The sequence below is a fragment of the Hyperolius riggenbachi genome, chromosome 2 (genome assembly GCF_040937935.1).
Source record: "Hyperolius riggenbachi isolate aHypRig1 chromosome 2, aHypRig1.pri, whole genome shotgun sequence".
Lineage (NCBI taxonomy): Eukaryota > Metazoa > Chordata > Amphibia > Anura > Hyperoliidae > Hyperolius > Hyperolius riggenbachi.
The window spans coordinates 248,173,864-248,190,166 of record NC_090647.1 but is presented as its reverse complement, the minus strand read 5'-3'; the positions used below and the strand labels follow the sequence as shown (position 1 = coordinate 248,190,166).

Sequence of the window (16,303 nt, the reverse complement as noted above, 5' to 3'; positions counted from 1 at the left end):
GGAGAGGTTTCACCACAATATCAGCCATACAGATGTCCCTGATGTTCTATTTGAGAAAAGGAAAATATTTCTGGTGGCAAAGGGGATATCAGCTCTTGAATGGGATGAAGTTCAAACCTTGGTTAAAGTTCCTTTTTTTACTTGTAACTCCTAATCTTGTGCTCAGACAATATTTAAATATACCTTTTGATATCAGTACTTTCTTTTATGGCCGTTGAAAGGGGATCGAGTGCCAATGCAAAGACATCCTTAAGTCGATACCTCTTTTTTCCACAGAAGAGGTACAGTACAACTGGGATTTCTGATTTCAGTATGGTGGGAGTTTAAGTATCCACTGTGTGGGACTATTTCAAATTAGGTAATTCCAGGTCAACATATCAAACATATACATAAAGTAAACATATGAGATATCTTTAAAAACATTTTTTTAGGAATATGAGAATATATGCAATTGTTTATCCCATCCGTTTTTATTTTCACATTGGGTTCACTTTAAGCATTATATTATTATTATCAGCATCATCATCTAGTATTTATATAGAGCCATCACCTTCCACAGTGTTTTACAGAGTACAAATGCATGTCACTAAATGTCCCTCAGAAGAGCTCACATTCTAATCCATACCATAGTCATATGTCCATAGTAGTCTAGGGCCAATTTAGGGGGAAGCCAATTAAATTATCTGTATGTTTTGGGGATGTGAGAGGAAACCGGAGTGCCAAGAAGAAACACTAGCTGAGCATTAATTTTTTATTTTGTAAAAGATTGCGAAATCTTAAAAGGTGTGTGTATATATATATATATATATATATATATATATATATATATATATATATCGTGCACCCTTTTATTTTCATAAAAAAAAATCAAAAAATCAGTCGCTTCAAATTTACTAATATATAAAAAAAAAAATACAGAATATTTGATCAGTTTTGATCAGTTTTCTTGCTTGAATAAAACAAGTATTTGATTTTTCTTTAATCAGACTGTTTTTATCAAATAAAAAAGCAGTGAAAATATGTATTTTTATTTTATTGTGTGTGGGCACCTTTTATGAGATTGCCCAATCCCAATATTTAACCTTTCACATTTAGCAGGTGCCAATGTACTATAGAGCAGAGTTTCCTGACCCAGGTTTTAAGGTCCACCAACAGTGCATGTTTTGCAGTAAACTGCAATGATATTCACAGATGGAATAATTAGTGTCTCCATAGTGCTTATTAAATAGCTCTGTGAACTTCCTCAAAACACATACTGATTGGTGGGATTTGCAGATGGAGTATATTGTATTAGATGTTACCTGTCTGTCTTTTAAATTTGAATGATTATACTCTCCTAAATACCCATCCCCTTGGTGGCTATGTTTACCTTTAAATAGCAAATGGTGACTCCCCACAAATCTAGTGATTTTCCTCAAAACTCCAGAGCAGACTTCCATGACTGAGAGAGCAAGTCAGTATGAGGTGCTCTATAATTGCAAGGTGCAGATCTGATATGCTACCTACTCCTGTGTTGCATAAGGAGAAATTCCCCATACCATATAACAAATAGCTGCATTACCATCCTCCAACAGTTTGCATTCCATTTACATCATATAGGACACAACTAAATAAAATTGCTCAAGTGTCACCTATTTTTTTTGCTTTTGTTTTGGAGTACACCTCAACCAATCAATATAAGGACGACCTCAACCAATCAATATAAGGACGACTGTTGCAAATTAGGTTTGCTTGTTCAAAGATAGGTGTGAACTGCATCCCACAAACAAATCACTTACAATGTATACACTCTGTGTATAAGCCGACTATTGGATTTGCATGCACACAAGTAATTTCTGTAGGTCTTTTTAGTGCATATGATGTTTGCAATTGGATGGAATTAGGAATTTCTTTGATAATGTCTTTGATAAACATGGGTAGCGACTGCAAAACAGAGAGGTATTTGCGTCTATTTCCCCAAAAAATGATATAAGGGAATTGAAATATGTCCAGAACACAACTGTGAGGTCCATGGTTTTCATGGTTACAGGTAGAATTAGAATATAACACAAATTGTATACTTTTTTTTTTTTTATAAATATGACAGCTTCCCTGGTCTTGCTGGGAATAGGTTTAGTCACAGCTTCTAGAATACTGGGATTTAAAAAAATGTTTTCTAGGAGGATCAATTTGGCTCTAAGTTGCTTATCATGTCCAAAGGCTTTTTATGTGGGGATTTCAAACTGTGTATGATGAGAAATGCAGTAGGGGCCATTGTCAGTGAATTTACTGCGTCAGCACATCTGTCGCTGCCCATTTGTGGTGCCATTACAGTGTAATGACAATGCTTCCATTGCAGCACACAGTGCACTGCCGCATGCATTTTCACACAAGGTCACCTATCAGTCGTTAACTGTACTGACTTGTAGAATACAGTAAGGTGCAGGACTGTAAAATAAAACTAAAAATAGCAATATAATTAATAATTAGCTCCTCAAGAAAATAATTAAACATCTATTAATGTTGGCTCTAGCTCATCCTGATGGCTATATCAAAGAGATGTAATCAGTGACAAGGCCATTACTCATCAACTTTAAAAACGTAATAAAAAATACAGAAAAAAATTGCGTAAAATACAAAAAGATGTGTATTTGAAAGAAAGGAATCTGTCTGTACTTTGACAGAGGAGGAGTGCATTTACACTAGGAGAAGGCAAAGCAAGCCCCCACAGTAAGTCACCACTTGCATTCTCCTAAAATAATCTGCTGCATTGGTTTGTCAGGAAGGTTTGAATGGCCCAGGAAGTACCTCCCAGGTCGCGGCTTAGCTTCCAATTGGAGGAAGCTCACTGGAGGCTGGCAGCGGCGGGGACAGAGGCGGGGGAGCGCGCATTGAATGACATACAGAAGGTAAATAGACGGCTAGTGACAAGGAAACTGACGCTAGCTGGGCGCTTTTTACAGGGGGTCACAGGAGACCCTGGGGGGACTAGAGGCAGGAAATACAGAGACCCAGAGACATGTCATTATGCACAGGACATGCCTCTGTAGTCTCTTAAGATTTCAAATACCCGCCTTGGGTTCTCTTTAATTTCATCTTAGTTTATTTGGCAATCCCAGAAGAATGAGAGGGACGCACATGTATTGAGCCATGAAGTTTCCTGAAAGAAAAAGAGCTCCTAGTTACCATCTTACTCCAATTTATCAAGTGCCTGATGCTAGGATGAAGATGACAGCCCATAACTTGATATTTAAAGCCAAATGAACAATGTAGGCAACTACAACAACAACAAATAACATTTGTAAAGCGCTTTTCTCCCGTGGGACTCAAAGCGCATAAGCATGGCTCAGACCATCGTGGTACAGAGGAAGAAATTTTATAAGTCTGGAAATGCCAGGCTAAACAGGTGGCTTTTCAGTCTGGATTTGAATAGCTCCAGGGATGGTGCTGTCTTTACTGGGTGTGGTAGGGAGTTCCAGAGAGTAGGGGCAGCATGGCAGAAGGCTCTATCTCCAGATTTTTTGAGGTGCACTCTGGGAGTGACCAAGTTTACAGAACTTGCTGATCTGAGGTTGTGAGAGGTGTGGTGCAGCTTTAGCAAGTCCTTCATGTATCCAGGGCCCAGACTGTGCAGGGATTTGAATGTCAGCAGTCCAATCTTGAAGAGTATTCTCCATTCTACTGGTAGCCAGTGCAGTGAGCGAAGGATCGGTGTAATGTGACAGTGGCGAGGCTGGTTTGTTAGCAATCTGGCAGCAGAATTCAGCACTAATTGCAGGCGACGCAGGTCCTTTTTGGGGAGGCCAACATAAAGGGCATTGCAGTAGTCCAGTCGTGATGTGATGAAGGCGTGGACTAGGGTTGGAAGATCCTCTGGGGGAATCAGATGTTTAATCTTTGCAATGTTCTTCAGATGAAAGAAGGAGGATTTAACTACAGATGAAATTTGGTTTCTGAAACTCAATTCCCCATCGATTAGTACGCCAAGGCTGCGCACAAGGTTGGAGCTGTTTATGTCTGAATTCCCAATACTGATTGGTGTTGCTTTAGGATAGAGCTGTTTTGATGGCGGGCACTGGCCTTGGACAAACAGGACCTCAATTTTGTCAGCATTCAGTTTCAACCAGTTATCATTCATCCATGCCTGTAGCTCAGCTAAGCAAGAGTTTATTTTTGGGGTAGGGTCTGTTCCACCAGGTTTGAAGGACAGGTATAGCTGTGTGTCATTGGCGTAGCAGTGGTACGTCAGGCCATGTCGTTGGATAAGTGTGCCGAGTGGCAACATGTAGATTGCAAACAGCAGAGGGGATAGGATTGATCCTTGTGGCACTCCGAATTGTAGAGGTGCAGGTTTGGACATTATAGGTCCTAGGGATACTCTCTGTGTTCTGTCAGTCAGGAATGATCTGAACCACTGGAGGACTGATCCACTGATGCCACAGTACTCCTGCAGTCTGTTAAGCAGGATTTCATGGTCAACTGTATCAAAAGCCGCTGAGAGATCCAACAGGATTAGGATGGAGCATTCCCCTCTGTCCCTTGCCATGAGCAGATCGTTGCAGACTTGGATGAGGGCTGTTTCACAGCTGTGGTGTTTCTTAAAGTCAGATTGTAGAGGGTCCAGGATGTTGTTTACTGACAGCCTGGTTTCAAGTTGCAGATAGACAGCCTCCTGTCTCCCAGACTAGATCCTATGTGCTAACAACTTTGGTTTAACAATTAGATACGGGGAAGGAAAACTTAGGCAAGATCCCTTCAACAAGTCATAGTTGCCATTTGTAAGTGTAAGGACAACGTAACAGCATAACTCCAGCTTTGAAATTTAATGGTGGTAGCCAGCCCCTGGGAGCATATTTTGGGCACTGAGTTTATTGCAGCTATGTTGGATGGCACAGTTCCACTATACTATATTGATAGGTTGGGGCATAGTGTTCGGTATAGGTATGGGAGGGCTTATATGAGAGCTAGGTAAAGTCATAGTAGATTATTTGTAAAGTTACCAATATTCTACAAACAGTAAAAGTAGATAATAGACTATCTGTAAATCTACGGATATTATACTTATGGTAAAAGTAAATAGATAAGCAGTAAGCAGTAAATCCTCTAGATTGTAAGCTTGCAAGAGCAGGGACCTCCTCCTAGTGTTTCTCATACTGCTGTAATTTAACATATGCACATGTACCGACTACACATCAACTATGTATGTATTTGTATTTCTACTATTCACGGTCATGACTGTACAGTGTCTTGTATTTCTTATGAATATTTGTTCCCCATTATTTGTTTTTTACTATGTACAGCGCTACGGAAGATGGCGCTATACAAATAAAAAAATCTTAATAATAAAATAATACAACTAACAGTCTACTAACCGGTAAATCCACACCCACTTTACCTAAAGCCTGCGTCACGCCAAAGGGCGTGACTGCGGCAGCAGCCCCAGGACCGCCTAACGCCAATTGGCGTCAAGTCATGGGGCCAGGTACTGCAGGAGATTGCGCTCGTGGATGCGCACTCATCTCTGCATGAATGACGGAGCTCCGCCTCCTGTCTCCCAGCGGTGATCGCCGCTAGGAGACTGTTAGACCACGAAACTGCCGTCTATTTACTGGGTACAGCACTGGGATCTAAGGCAGCGCTGTAGAGGGGACAGCCGTGTCACTCGGCTTTCCCCTCCAGAGTCTCAAGAGCGATCCACTGTGATAGGCTGAAGCCTATCACAGCTGATCACGCTGATTGGCTGGCAGTGGTGGGATGGAGGGAAAGGGACAAAAATAGAAAAAAATAACCATTTTTATTTAAAAATAAAAGATAAAATATTTATAAAAAATAAACTTCTTGAAGGCGACCAGACCCCACTAACAGAAAGCTCTGCTGGTGGGGAGAAAGGGGGGGGGGAATCACTTGTGTGCTTTGTTGTGCGGCCCTGCAGCGAGGCCTTAAAGCTGCAGTGGCCAATTTAGTGAAAATTGGCCTGATCTTTAGGGGGGTTTAACACTGCGATCCTCAAGTGGTTAACTTGCAGCTCTTTTAAATGTACACATCAAGAAGGCCAAATAATTATTATGCATTTTTTTATAGTAATGATAAATTCTATAGCGATTTGTAGCGTACACTAAATAGTTGATGTTACTAAACTTCTTTCATAATAGCTCACAATCTAATTTCTCTGCCTTAGTGTAATATCCCTACAACAGAATCAATCTGGAGGGAGCTTGGGAAATAGGAGGAAAACAAGATCAGGGACGGAGCAAGACCAAGTTGCGCCTGGGGCAAGGTCAGGTTTTGGCACCTAAAGTTCAGGTTTTGGCGCCTAAACTGCCATTCATTTTGCCGCCTTTTTAAGAATTCAACAAACTGCGCCTGGGGCAAGATACCCGCTTGCCCCCCCCCCCCCCCAGATCCGTCCCTGAACAAGATACCCAGTTTAAACTGTTGCATGATGTGTTTCCTGTGAAATGAGGAACATTAGGGCTTGTATGCTGCACCTACAGTATATAATGGCAACTTACTTGCCTACATGGGTAAAAATGCACTATACCTTGTGCAATTGTTTTTGTAACAAACTGTTTTAGCGTTGCGTTGCTATCACGTCATACTGCATGCACAATGGGCACATTGCTAACTTTTTTTTGTTTTGTTTTTTTATCTCTGTGGTCTTTTTTTCTAACTCCTGATACATTGCGGGCAAAAGCTGAATTTCATTATGGGAACAGAGTTTGAGGAGGCATTAGGCTGAATACTCAGCGAATATAAACAAACTCCTAGCAGATTAGTCACACACTGAAGTAGTGACTGTGTATTACATAACTGGCAGCTGAATTCACGTTCTTTGTGATAACTGATACAGGGAGAGCTTAAACAGTCACAGGTTTCGTAAATAGAATGTGCTCTGACTAGAGCTACCTAAGTCTTTAAGGCAGAGCTGTTTTGAATAAAATTTGTAACTGATGTTTTTAAAACCAGAAGTCTAATTTTTAATTCAAATTTTACATACATATTCTTGCGATTTATGAACTTTATCTGCAAAGTTTCTAAACCATTTCTTTTGACAAGGTAGTCATTGTCACATCAGCTACAGTTTATTCACACCTTATGTAGGACTTCAATTGTTTTATACTATATCTCTATTCACTATGGAAAGCATCACAACACTTCACCCTAGAGGCTTTTATTTATTTATAAAAGAACAATATTTTTACTTCTGTGGTGCACAATGCAATGTTTCCCTTTTATTTGCCACTGCTTTATTCTACATGTTGTGTTTTATTTACATTTCACAATGTAGAGTAAGGAACCAATGACAGGACAGGGTAATTCAGATACATATATTGGCAAGGGTTCAAGGTTTACTGAATGTCATACTGAAGGGAGGAGCTTACCCTCCTTGCATTGAGGACTCTTGCGAGGTCCCCCAGACCCTTGTGGCAGGTTGTGGTGAAGATTCTCAATCAACACTGTCTGTAATATCAATGTATAATTATTATAAGACTTCAATACCTTCAAAGGAATTTTTGCAAACAGTATTTTTTTCTTGGAAAGTCATTATGAACTAATAATCAATGAGTTAATTTGTGCAGTCTGGTAAATAAATGAAAAGTTACATAATTTAGAGTCATATCATTTTTAAGTTTCACAGGTGAAGGAAAAATAATTTGGTGTAACTGAGATGATGGAATGTAAACGTTTTATACATACTTGGGGCTTCCTCCAGCCCCCTTTAGCCCGATCTGTCCCTCACTGCCGTCCTCCGCCTCCTCCATCCTCCGTTATGGGTTTCCGGTAACTTCGGGAATCTGGGCTTACTGCACATGTGCGGCCTGGCTGCCCTCTTGCTGCTTCCCAGCCACGGGAGTGTGACGGGAGAGCGTGAGCAACCACACTTCCCCAACTAACCAAAATTGCCAGGGCTGTAGCGTAGGATCCTAGAGGCGGAGGGTTGTGGCGTGGGATAAATCAGGCCGAAGGGGGCTGGAGGAAGCCCCAGGTATGTATAAAACGTTTTTTTCCATCATCTCAGGTACACTTTAAAACAGTTTTATGCAAGATGGAAAAATAACTGTGCTATAAACCAGTTGTTCTCTATATATAACAAAACTGGGGGTACGGGATATCAACCCAATTAGGCTCGTCTCACCCATAAATACAATAATGCCTACTGAGACAGCTGCATGGAACCGGAGTGCACTCCTTTTAAAGTCCAAAAAACATGCATGCAATTAATTAAATAATTCTTCAGGCCCAGAGTAACCTTGTATCCAGATAAAACCAGGCAGGGTCACCAGATAGGATGTGTCATCAACCCGTGTGTATGTCTGCAAAAATACACGCCTCTATAAATATGTATACGCTTCTCATTACTGACACTTGAATGGTGTCAAACCTCAACCCCCTTCTACCTAGTGGAATAACCACCTTATTATGCTAAGCATCTATTATCAACTCAGTCTCTCTATATTTTCTTTAACAAGGTGCCATGTTAATAGCAAAAGCAATAATTTACAAGCTGCTCTTTGCTCTGTCTGTGAGAGCAATGTTAAGCGTTTACCTGTAAAAAAAAATATCAAAGAATAACCAGATGTTGAAATTCATCACAGTGTATTTCTCTGTAAATTCCAGTCATTTTGCATAAATGCCAGCATTATTGTCACTCACAATACACTTCAAGTACCTTGTTCAGGAAGAAAAGGAGCTGCAATTTTTTTGTGAAGTATTAAACAAATGTTCTCTTGCAAAGCTGCAATAATATTTAGGCATTTTGGCTGCTTCCTTCATTTTGAAAAATTGCTCTGCTACAGTCATGTGGAAATTACAGTGTAGCTGATTTGATCTGCCTGTATTTTATAAATGCTTGCCATTTTTTCCCCCCTAAAACACAAAGTGAACTTTCGACTTATCCCTTAGATGCACAATTTAACATCTTTTCTTACTCTTGAGGTTACAGTTTTTGTTCTCCCATGCCTTATTAAAATGTAAGTGACAGAATGTTAGAAAGTATTAAAAGGGCAAGTGGTTTTAATGTGGCACAGTGCTGGCCAGAGAAGAGTGCTGGAAAGCATGCGTATTTGCTAACCTTTGTGTGTTTGCCCTGCTGATTATTCACAATGATATAATTCACCCTGCTTTGGACATTTCGGTAAAGCCATTAATACAGCTAACAGTATGAATCATGGAGTCAGTACACATAATATGAATTAAAATGTATATTTTTCAGAATTAAATAGAAACTGTAGAGGAAAGCAAATCCTTCATGTACATATTAAAATATTGACATACCGTATGTGTCAATGAACAGATCACATACACAATCCTCCTAATATAACATCTCCAGAACTGTGACCATGCTTACTATTGGTGGACATGGTTTATAGACTTTACAAGAGCAGGAAGGTCAAGCAGTGCCTTATACGAGCATTGAGGCTGATAGGGCTGGTGCACACCAGAGCGGTCCTGGGGCATTTTTTTTAAACGATTGGAGAGGGAAAACCGCTTGGCTAATGAAAGTGAATGGGATGGTGCACACCAGAGCGGTTCATTTTTTCCACAAAGGCAGACTCGGGTCCTGCAGCATTTTTGAGATTTCTGAGGTATTTCTGCCTCAATGTTAAGTATAGGAAAGTGGAAAAACGCTAGATCAGAGCGGTTTTCCAGGGGTTTTTGTTACAGAAGCTGTGTTCAGTAACAGCTTTACTGTAACAATATATGACATCTGCTACACACAAACACTCCAAAAAAGCTAGGCATGTTTAGAAAACCTCTCTAAACATGCCTAGAGTCGCTCTAAAAATCTGCTTCAAAAACCTCTAGCGTTTTGCAGATCTGCTAAAGGTTTTTGGTGTGCACTGGCCCTTAAGCTGTACATTTTTTCTATGTGTATTTGAGTTTCCTCTATAGTTAGGATCTGTTATTTCAGGGTTTGCAGTGTGACCATTTATTCAATTTGTTGATTGGAATGTAATGACTAAATGTGATTGTGTCTTGTGATGGACTTCATAATTTGGGAGAAACGCACCTTTCTATTGACACTTGACAGCAGTAAATACAGGAGCACTTGGGATCCCTCTGGATGTGTTGAACTGTAATGCTGGGAATACACTATGAGATTTTTGTTGGCAGCTAGATGGTTCGATAGATAATTTCAGACAGGTCCAATCTTATTTTCGATCATTTTTATGATCGATTTCTCATAGAAGTGAATAAGAAAACGATCAGAAAAATGATCAGAGGCTCGATCGGACAGTAAATTTGCTGAAAAATGTCATTGTGTATTCCCAGCATACACTCCATGTAATCAGTAAGCAGTTGCTGCCTTATGTTATGTCTTGACAAGTCCATACTTAGGGCCTGATCCAATTCACTTTTTCTCTTGAGAGATCATTTATCAGCTTCTGTTTAAATAACTTTTACACTCTGCAGTTGAAAAAGTACCAAGCAGTAGGTGAAAAAGTGCTGTCACAATTATTCAGAGTATTTTGTTGCTTACTGGTGGCTTGAAAGGCTTTTTATTTATAATGGGAAAATATCAATTAAAGGAAAAAGTGAATTAGATCGGGCCCATATTCAATGTTTTTAGACTAATGATCAGGGACTTCTTGTTTTTAATTGTTTATTGTACATGTGTCCTAACTAGTCTCTAAATTAAAGTCATACTAGAACTTGACAGTCTATAGTCAAGAATCTTTATAGAAAGCAGCGAGTTTGTGCCTTCTTTCCTTAGTCTTCATACATTTTACCTTAAAAGGAATCTGTAGCGTCACGTGAGAATTGTATTTGGCTTTCTGCAACGTAGTGATCAACATTTGAAACAGAACATCTAAATGCTTCAACAGCCTACACATGGTTGAGGCAGCTTACAACATATTAACTAGATGGCATGTGGCCATTCATTTGAAAAGGTGCCAGATTTAGCGCCTGTGAATTTGGTTATAAAATGGCGCCTGATATGGCCAATAAATTGGTTATAAAAGGGCATCGGATATAGCCGATAAATGTGAATTCTGTTATAAAAGAGCACTGGATATAGCCGATAAGTGTGATTTCATCTATAAAAGTGCACCGGATATAGCCAATAAGCTGCTATTAGAAGATAACCCTAACCCCAGTCCTAACTCTAGTCTCACCTCCCCATGGTAGTGCCTAATCTTCACCCCTATGGTGGTGCCTAACCTTAATCCCCCATGATGGTGCCTAACCTTAATCCCCCATGATGGTGCCTAACCTTAATCCCCCATGATGGTGCCTAACCTTAATCCCCCATGATGGTGCCTAACCTTAATCCCCCATGATGGTGCCTAACCTTAATCCCCCATGATGGTGCCTAACCTTAATCCCCCATGATGGTGCCTAACCTTAATCCCCCATGATGGTGCCTAACCTTAACCTGCCTGGCGTTCTATTAAGATCGCCAGGGAGGCTGCGGGAGGGTTTTTTTTAATAAAAAAAAAACTATTTCATGCAGCCAACTGAAAGTTGGCTGCATGAAAGCCCACTAGAGGGCGCTCCGGAGGCGTTCTTCCGATCGCCTCCGGCGCCCAGAATAAACAAGGAAGGCCGCAATGAGCAGCCTTCCTTGTTTTGCTTACATGGTCGCCATAGCGACGAGCGGAGTGACGTCATGGACGTCAGCCGACGTCCTGACGTCAGCCGCCTCCGATCCAGCCCTTAGCGCTGGCCGGAACTTTTTGTTCCGGCTACGCTGGGCTCAGGCGGCTGGGGGGGACCCTCTTTCGCCGCTGCTCACGGCGGATCGCCGCAGAGCGGCGGCGATCAGGCAGCACACGCAGCTGGCAAAGTGCCGGCTGCGTGTGCTGCTTTTTATTTGAGCCAAATCGGCCCAGCAGGGCCTTAGCGGCAGGCTCCGGCGGTACTGGACGAGCTGAGCTCGTCCAGACTGCCCAGCAGGTTAATACCCCATGATGGTGCCTAACCTTAATCCCCCATGATGGTGCCTAACCTTAATCCCCCATGATGGTGCCTAACCTTAATCCCCCATGATGGTGCCTAACCTTAATCCCCCATGATGGTGCCTAACCTTAATCCCCCATGATGGTGCCTAACCTTAATACCCCATGATGGTGCCTAACCTTATCCTCCCCTGGATCCTAACCTTACCCCTCCTGGTGGTGCCTAACCTTATATTTACTCTATTAACTAATTGATTTGACATATTGCACTATTGTGGCTCTCTATCTTTCTCAAGTAGCCCTTAGTGGTATTTAAGGTTATGACAAAGGATGATCAATGAGATGCTTATTTTTCTGTTTTTCTTGCAAATATTATACAAATTGTATGTAACTTGTCTGTTTTCTATGTGTCATACACCTAGCAATAGATTGGCATCCAAGCTGAAAAAATAGCATCTCATTCACCATCTCTAGTCATGACCAGAGATGAGCAATATAATGCAAATCATCAAGAATTTATGCAGTTTTTATAGTAACTTCATGCAGCTAGAAAATTATCCAATTAAAGTGGTATGAAACCCAGCATTTCTTCTTTGCTCTAAAAGGTTATTTACAGCGTATTGTATACTACCACCATTTATTTTTTTCTAGAACAGCATTCAACTAGTTAAACACAGGACTTACAAGTCCCTGCAGGGAAAGCTGGACGCATCCGAACTGTGAGGAATGTAAACACTTATCTGACTGTCCAGACACTCCAGAACACAGACAGATACTCAGAAAGCATTTCTGGACACATTACAGTATGAATAAACCAGTTATGAATAAAATGCAATGTCAGCTCTTAGAGCAAAAAAAATGTACTTTGGGAACTTGTAATTTCTAAATGAATGATAATACATATGCACAAAAGCACATATGATAACAGGAAAACATGTTTTTATTCACTATTATGTCAGAGTTTTATACCGCTTTAAATGCCGTTGCTGCAGCATTTGACTGGTTTCTTTTCAAGCTATATGAATTGACACAAAATCTGAATCCGTGTGGATTTTTTTTACATCTCATTGAATAGTAATTTGCAGAAATGGTTGATTGTTTCGCTTAAATTCTTTTAAATTAGACTTTTCATTTGTTCTCCCCTCCTACTCACTGTGAGCTTGATGTTGCTGTGCATTTCTACCACACCAGCTGAAGCCTCAGGTTTTTGTGACATAGACAGACTGTGGACATATTTCATTTGCCTAATTAGTATTTGTCAGATGCATGTTTTAAGTAAATACTTGTTTTATTTTTGCTTACCAAGATGTACAACTATATATTATCAGAAATTACTAGTTAATTGAAGTGCGTATGTTTGTTATACTATTTAAATTTGTTCAAAGAAAACCTGTAAAAAATGTGTTTAATAAACTGAATATGTGAACAGATCAGACATATTGGGTTGCAATAAGGACTTGCCTGCTATGTTTTCTTATTTATGGTCTGTATATTTTCTAATTCATGTTTTAAACCCTTCATTTTGCCCTTAAAGTCAATGGGAATCAACCCCCAAAAATCAGCCAGATACTTGCCCAAGGAGAGGGAAGGCTCTGGGTGCGATAGAGCCTTTCCGCTCCTCTTATGGTCACTGCTTTCCAGCGTTGCTCCGCCGGTAGCAGTATTCATCCAAATTGGTCAAATACTGCTTTGTAAGTCTTCGGGATCCAAAGTCGTGTGGCTCCGTACTGCGCCTGTCCGAGCATGCTAACGCAGGCACAGTACAGAGCCGTCCGTCGTCGGGAGGACTTTGCTTCCTTATGGTGGCCATGATGATCCAATCTTTTTCACCCAATCTTACCATTTCTATCTAATGTAAGGGAACTGACTATAGTATCCAATTAATATATTCCATCAGTTTACTCTTCTACTACGTAGATTTGGTAAGATTGGATGAAAAAGATTGGATCATTAGTGGCCACCCTAAGACCTCCTAAGCCTCCTCTGGTGGGGGGATACAAACGGGGAGCTAGCACTGCAACAAGGGGACCGGTAGAGGATCGGGAAGGCTCTATAGGACCCAGAGTCTTCCCTCTCCTTAGGGAAGTATCTGATTTTTTTTTGGGGGGGGGGAGGGGGGTCGATTCCCATTGACTTAAATTGACCTAAATTAGCATTGATCAATGTAAGGAATACATTGGCTGCCCTGAAGTATTTGCCCTGCCAACTGTTCACATGGTCTAGAAGCACAACTGCCTCCAACAAATGAGGCCTGTGCTGCAGTTTTATATTGTTCACAAGAATAAGTGTTGTATATGAATTGAAGACCAGTGCTCAATAATCCTATTTAATGACTAAAGATGGCTGCAGATGGCTAATGGGGAGCTTGGGAAGGCTACAATGTGAGTGTGCAATTCACGACTTAGCCCACAGTCTCACTTCTTTTACATAAGGAAAGGGCAATTTCAAAGAAGTCCGATATAGAGCAATCCTCAAACAGCAGCTTGCATAATGGTCTCACATATTTGCTTTAGTTCACAAAACTTGCATCACACATACCTTTTAGCATCCAAGTAAGCATTCTATTCCACCATAATTAATGTTTCAGAACCCGTTCTAGTTTAACTACTCTCTGTCTTGATTATTGCACACAGACACAAATAAATCACATTCTCCCGTTGTAATGAACACATTTTCCTATGTGTAGGAAAAAATTAAGTATGCCATTATGTTATAAGAATCATTACACCCTGTGTTCCCACAAGTTGCTTAAAGTACATCTGACCTGAGAGCGATATGGAGGCCATTACATTCATTTCCTTTTAACCTCCTTGGCGGTAACCCCAAGTCAGGCTCCGAGTAAAAGAAAAAAAAGTTGCTAGCAATTGTAATCTCGGGGAGGTGAGTCTGTGCTGGGGCTGCTGCAGGTCTTTATGTAGTATGTGTTTTTCCTGCTTTTAGGGTCTAAAAGCAAATGAAAAATTGTACCACTTTTAGACCCTAAAATCCGGAAAGAATCATACCGCCAGGGAGGGGTTAAACAATGCAAATTGCCTGGCTGTTCTGCTGATTCTCTGCCTCCAGTACTTTAAAGGACAACTGAAGTGAGAGTGATATGGAAGCTGCCATATTTATTTCCTTTTAGGCAATACCAGTTGCCTGGCAGCCCTGCTAATCCTCTGCCTCTAATACTTTTAGCTACATATCCTGAACAAGCATGCAGCAGATCAGGTGTTTCTGACATTATTGTCAAGATCAGCTGCATGCTTGTTTTTGGTGTTATTCAGACACTACTGCAGCCAAATAGATCAGCAGGACTACCATGCAACTGATATTGTTTATCAGGAAATAAATATGGCAGCCTCCATATACCTCTCACTTCAGTTGTCCTTTAAGCCATAGACCCTGAACAAGCATGCAGATCAGATGCTTTGACTGAAGTCGGACTGGATTAGCCACATGCTTGAACCAGGTCTGTGATTCAGACAATACAGCAGCCAAAAAGATCAACAGGACTGCCAGGCAGCTGGTATGGTTTAAAACAAAATAAATATGGCAACCTCCATATCCCTCTCAGTTCAGGTGTCCTTTAGATTTGTTGTATTATTTTCTTATGCAAGTGGTCATTGGCTATGTTGTACCATTGAAATGAATTCAGTAGGGTAAGAAAAATCTCTACTTATACATATTAGAATAAGGCATGAAACCCTCTACTGTACGCTGAGCATTAACAATTAAGAGCACTGTTTCTGAAGGAAGGAAGTAAGCAAGACCCTGATATAGAAAACTTAAATGGAACTAAAGAATAAAGGGACTAAAAATAGTTGGATTTGACTAAATATATTTACAGTTTACAAAAAGTGTAAATTTTTTGTTTGTAAATCATAGATCTATTGCGAACAATGTTTCTATTAAGCTCAAATCTTGTGTTTTTCTGCTGCAGAATTTGTCTGGATGCCCAGGGAAGACCGGGCGAAGTTTCTGAATGGTCCCATGTTGGGATGATGTCATCAGACCATGAGTACTACATTATCACTAGTACAAGATATACACACAGAAACAAAACTGGAGAGATGGCACTCTGGGGACTGCAGTTGTTTCAATCTCTTCATCTCATGAACCTGCTGTGCTATAGAATCTACAGCTTTTTCTTAACAAGAAAATTATTTGCAGACCTTTACTGCTTTTATTGTTGCTTTGTCATTTCTTTTTCTTTTGTGTTTGGGATTGTGGGGCACATTTTATTTTATTGTTATTTTTCTAATTGTTTTTAGTTGAAGCTAATCATAGTATAGATATTAGCAGTCGGTTTATTTTATGTGTCTTTATTTTCATTATTATTATTATTATTTTATGGCTCAAAAGAGATTGAAAGATGAAAATGTTGAAGACTTTGGTACCAATCACTAAAAAGAAAAAATATTGGCAAACCGCATTCTGAG

General features: G+C 40.3%; 1 protein-coding gene across 8 annotated transcripts in view; it reads left to right on the top strand.

Annotated features, from left to right (window-relative positions):
* Nucleotides 1–16,041, top strand: part of MSI2 (musashi RNA binding protein 2) — a 481,843-nt gene extending 465,802 nt beyond the window's left edge. For all 8 annotated transcript variants that reach the window (XM_068268471.1, XM_068268470.1, XM_068268468.1 and 5 more), the window contains one exon: nucleotides 15,805–16,041. Coding sequence is in view for 2 of the 8 variants with exons in the window: in XM_068268474.1 (XP_068124575.1) it covers nucleotides 15,805–15,866 (62 nt within the window). In the remaining 6 variants the exon portion in view is untranslated. The remainder of the gene's footprint in view (nucleotides 1–15,804) is intronic.
* Nucleotides 16,042–16,303: the final 262 nt, after the last annotated feature.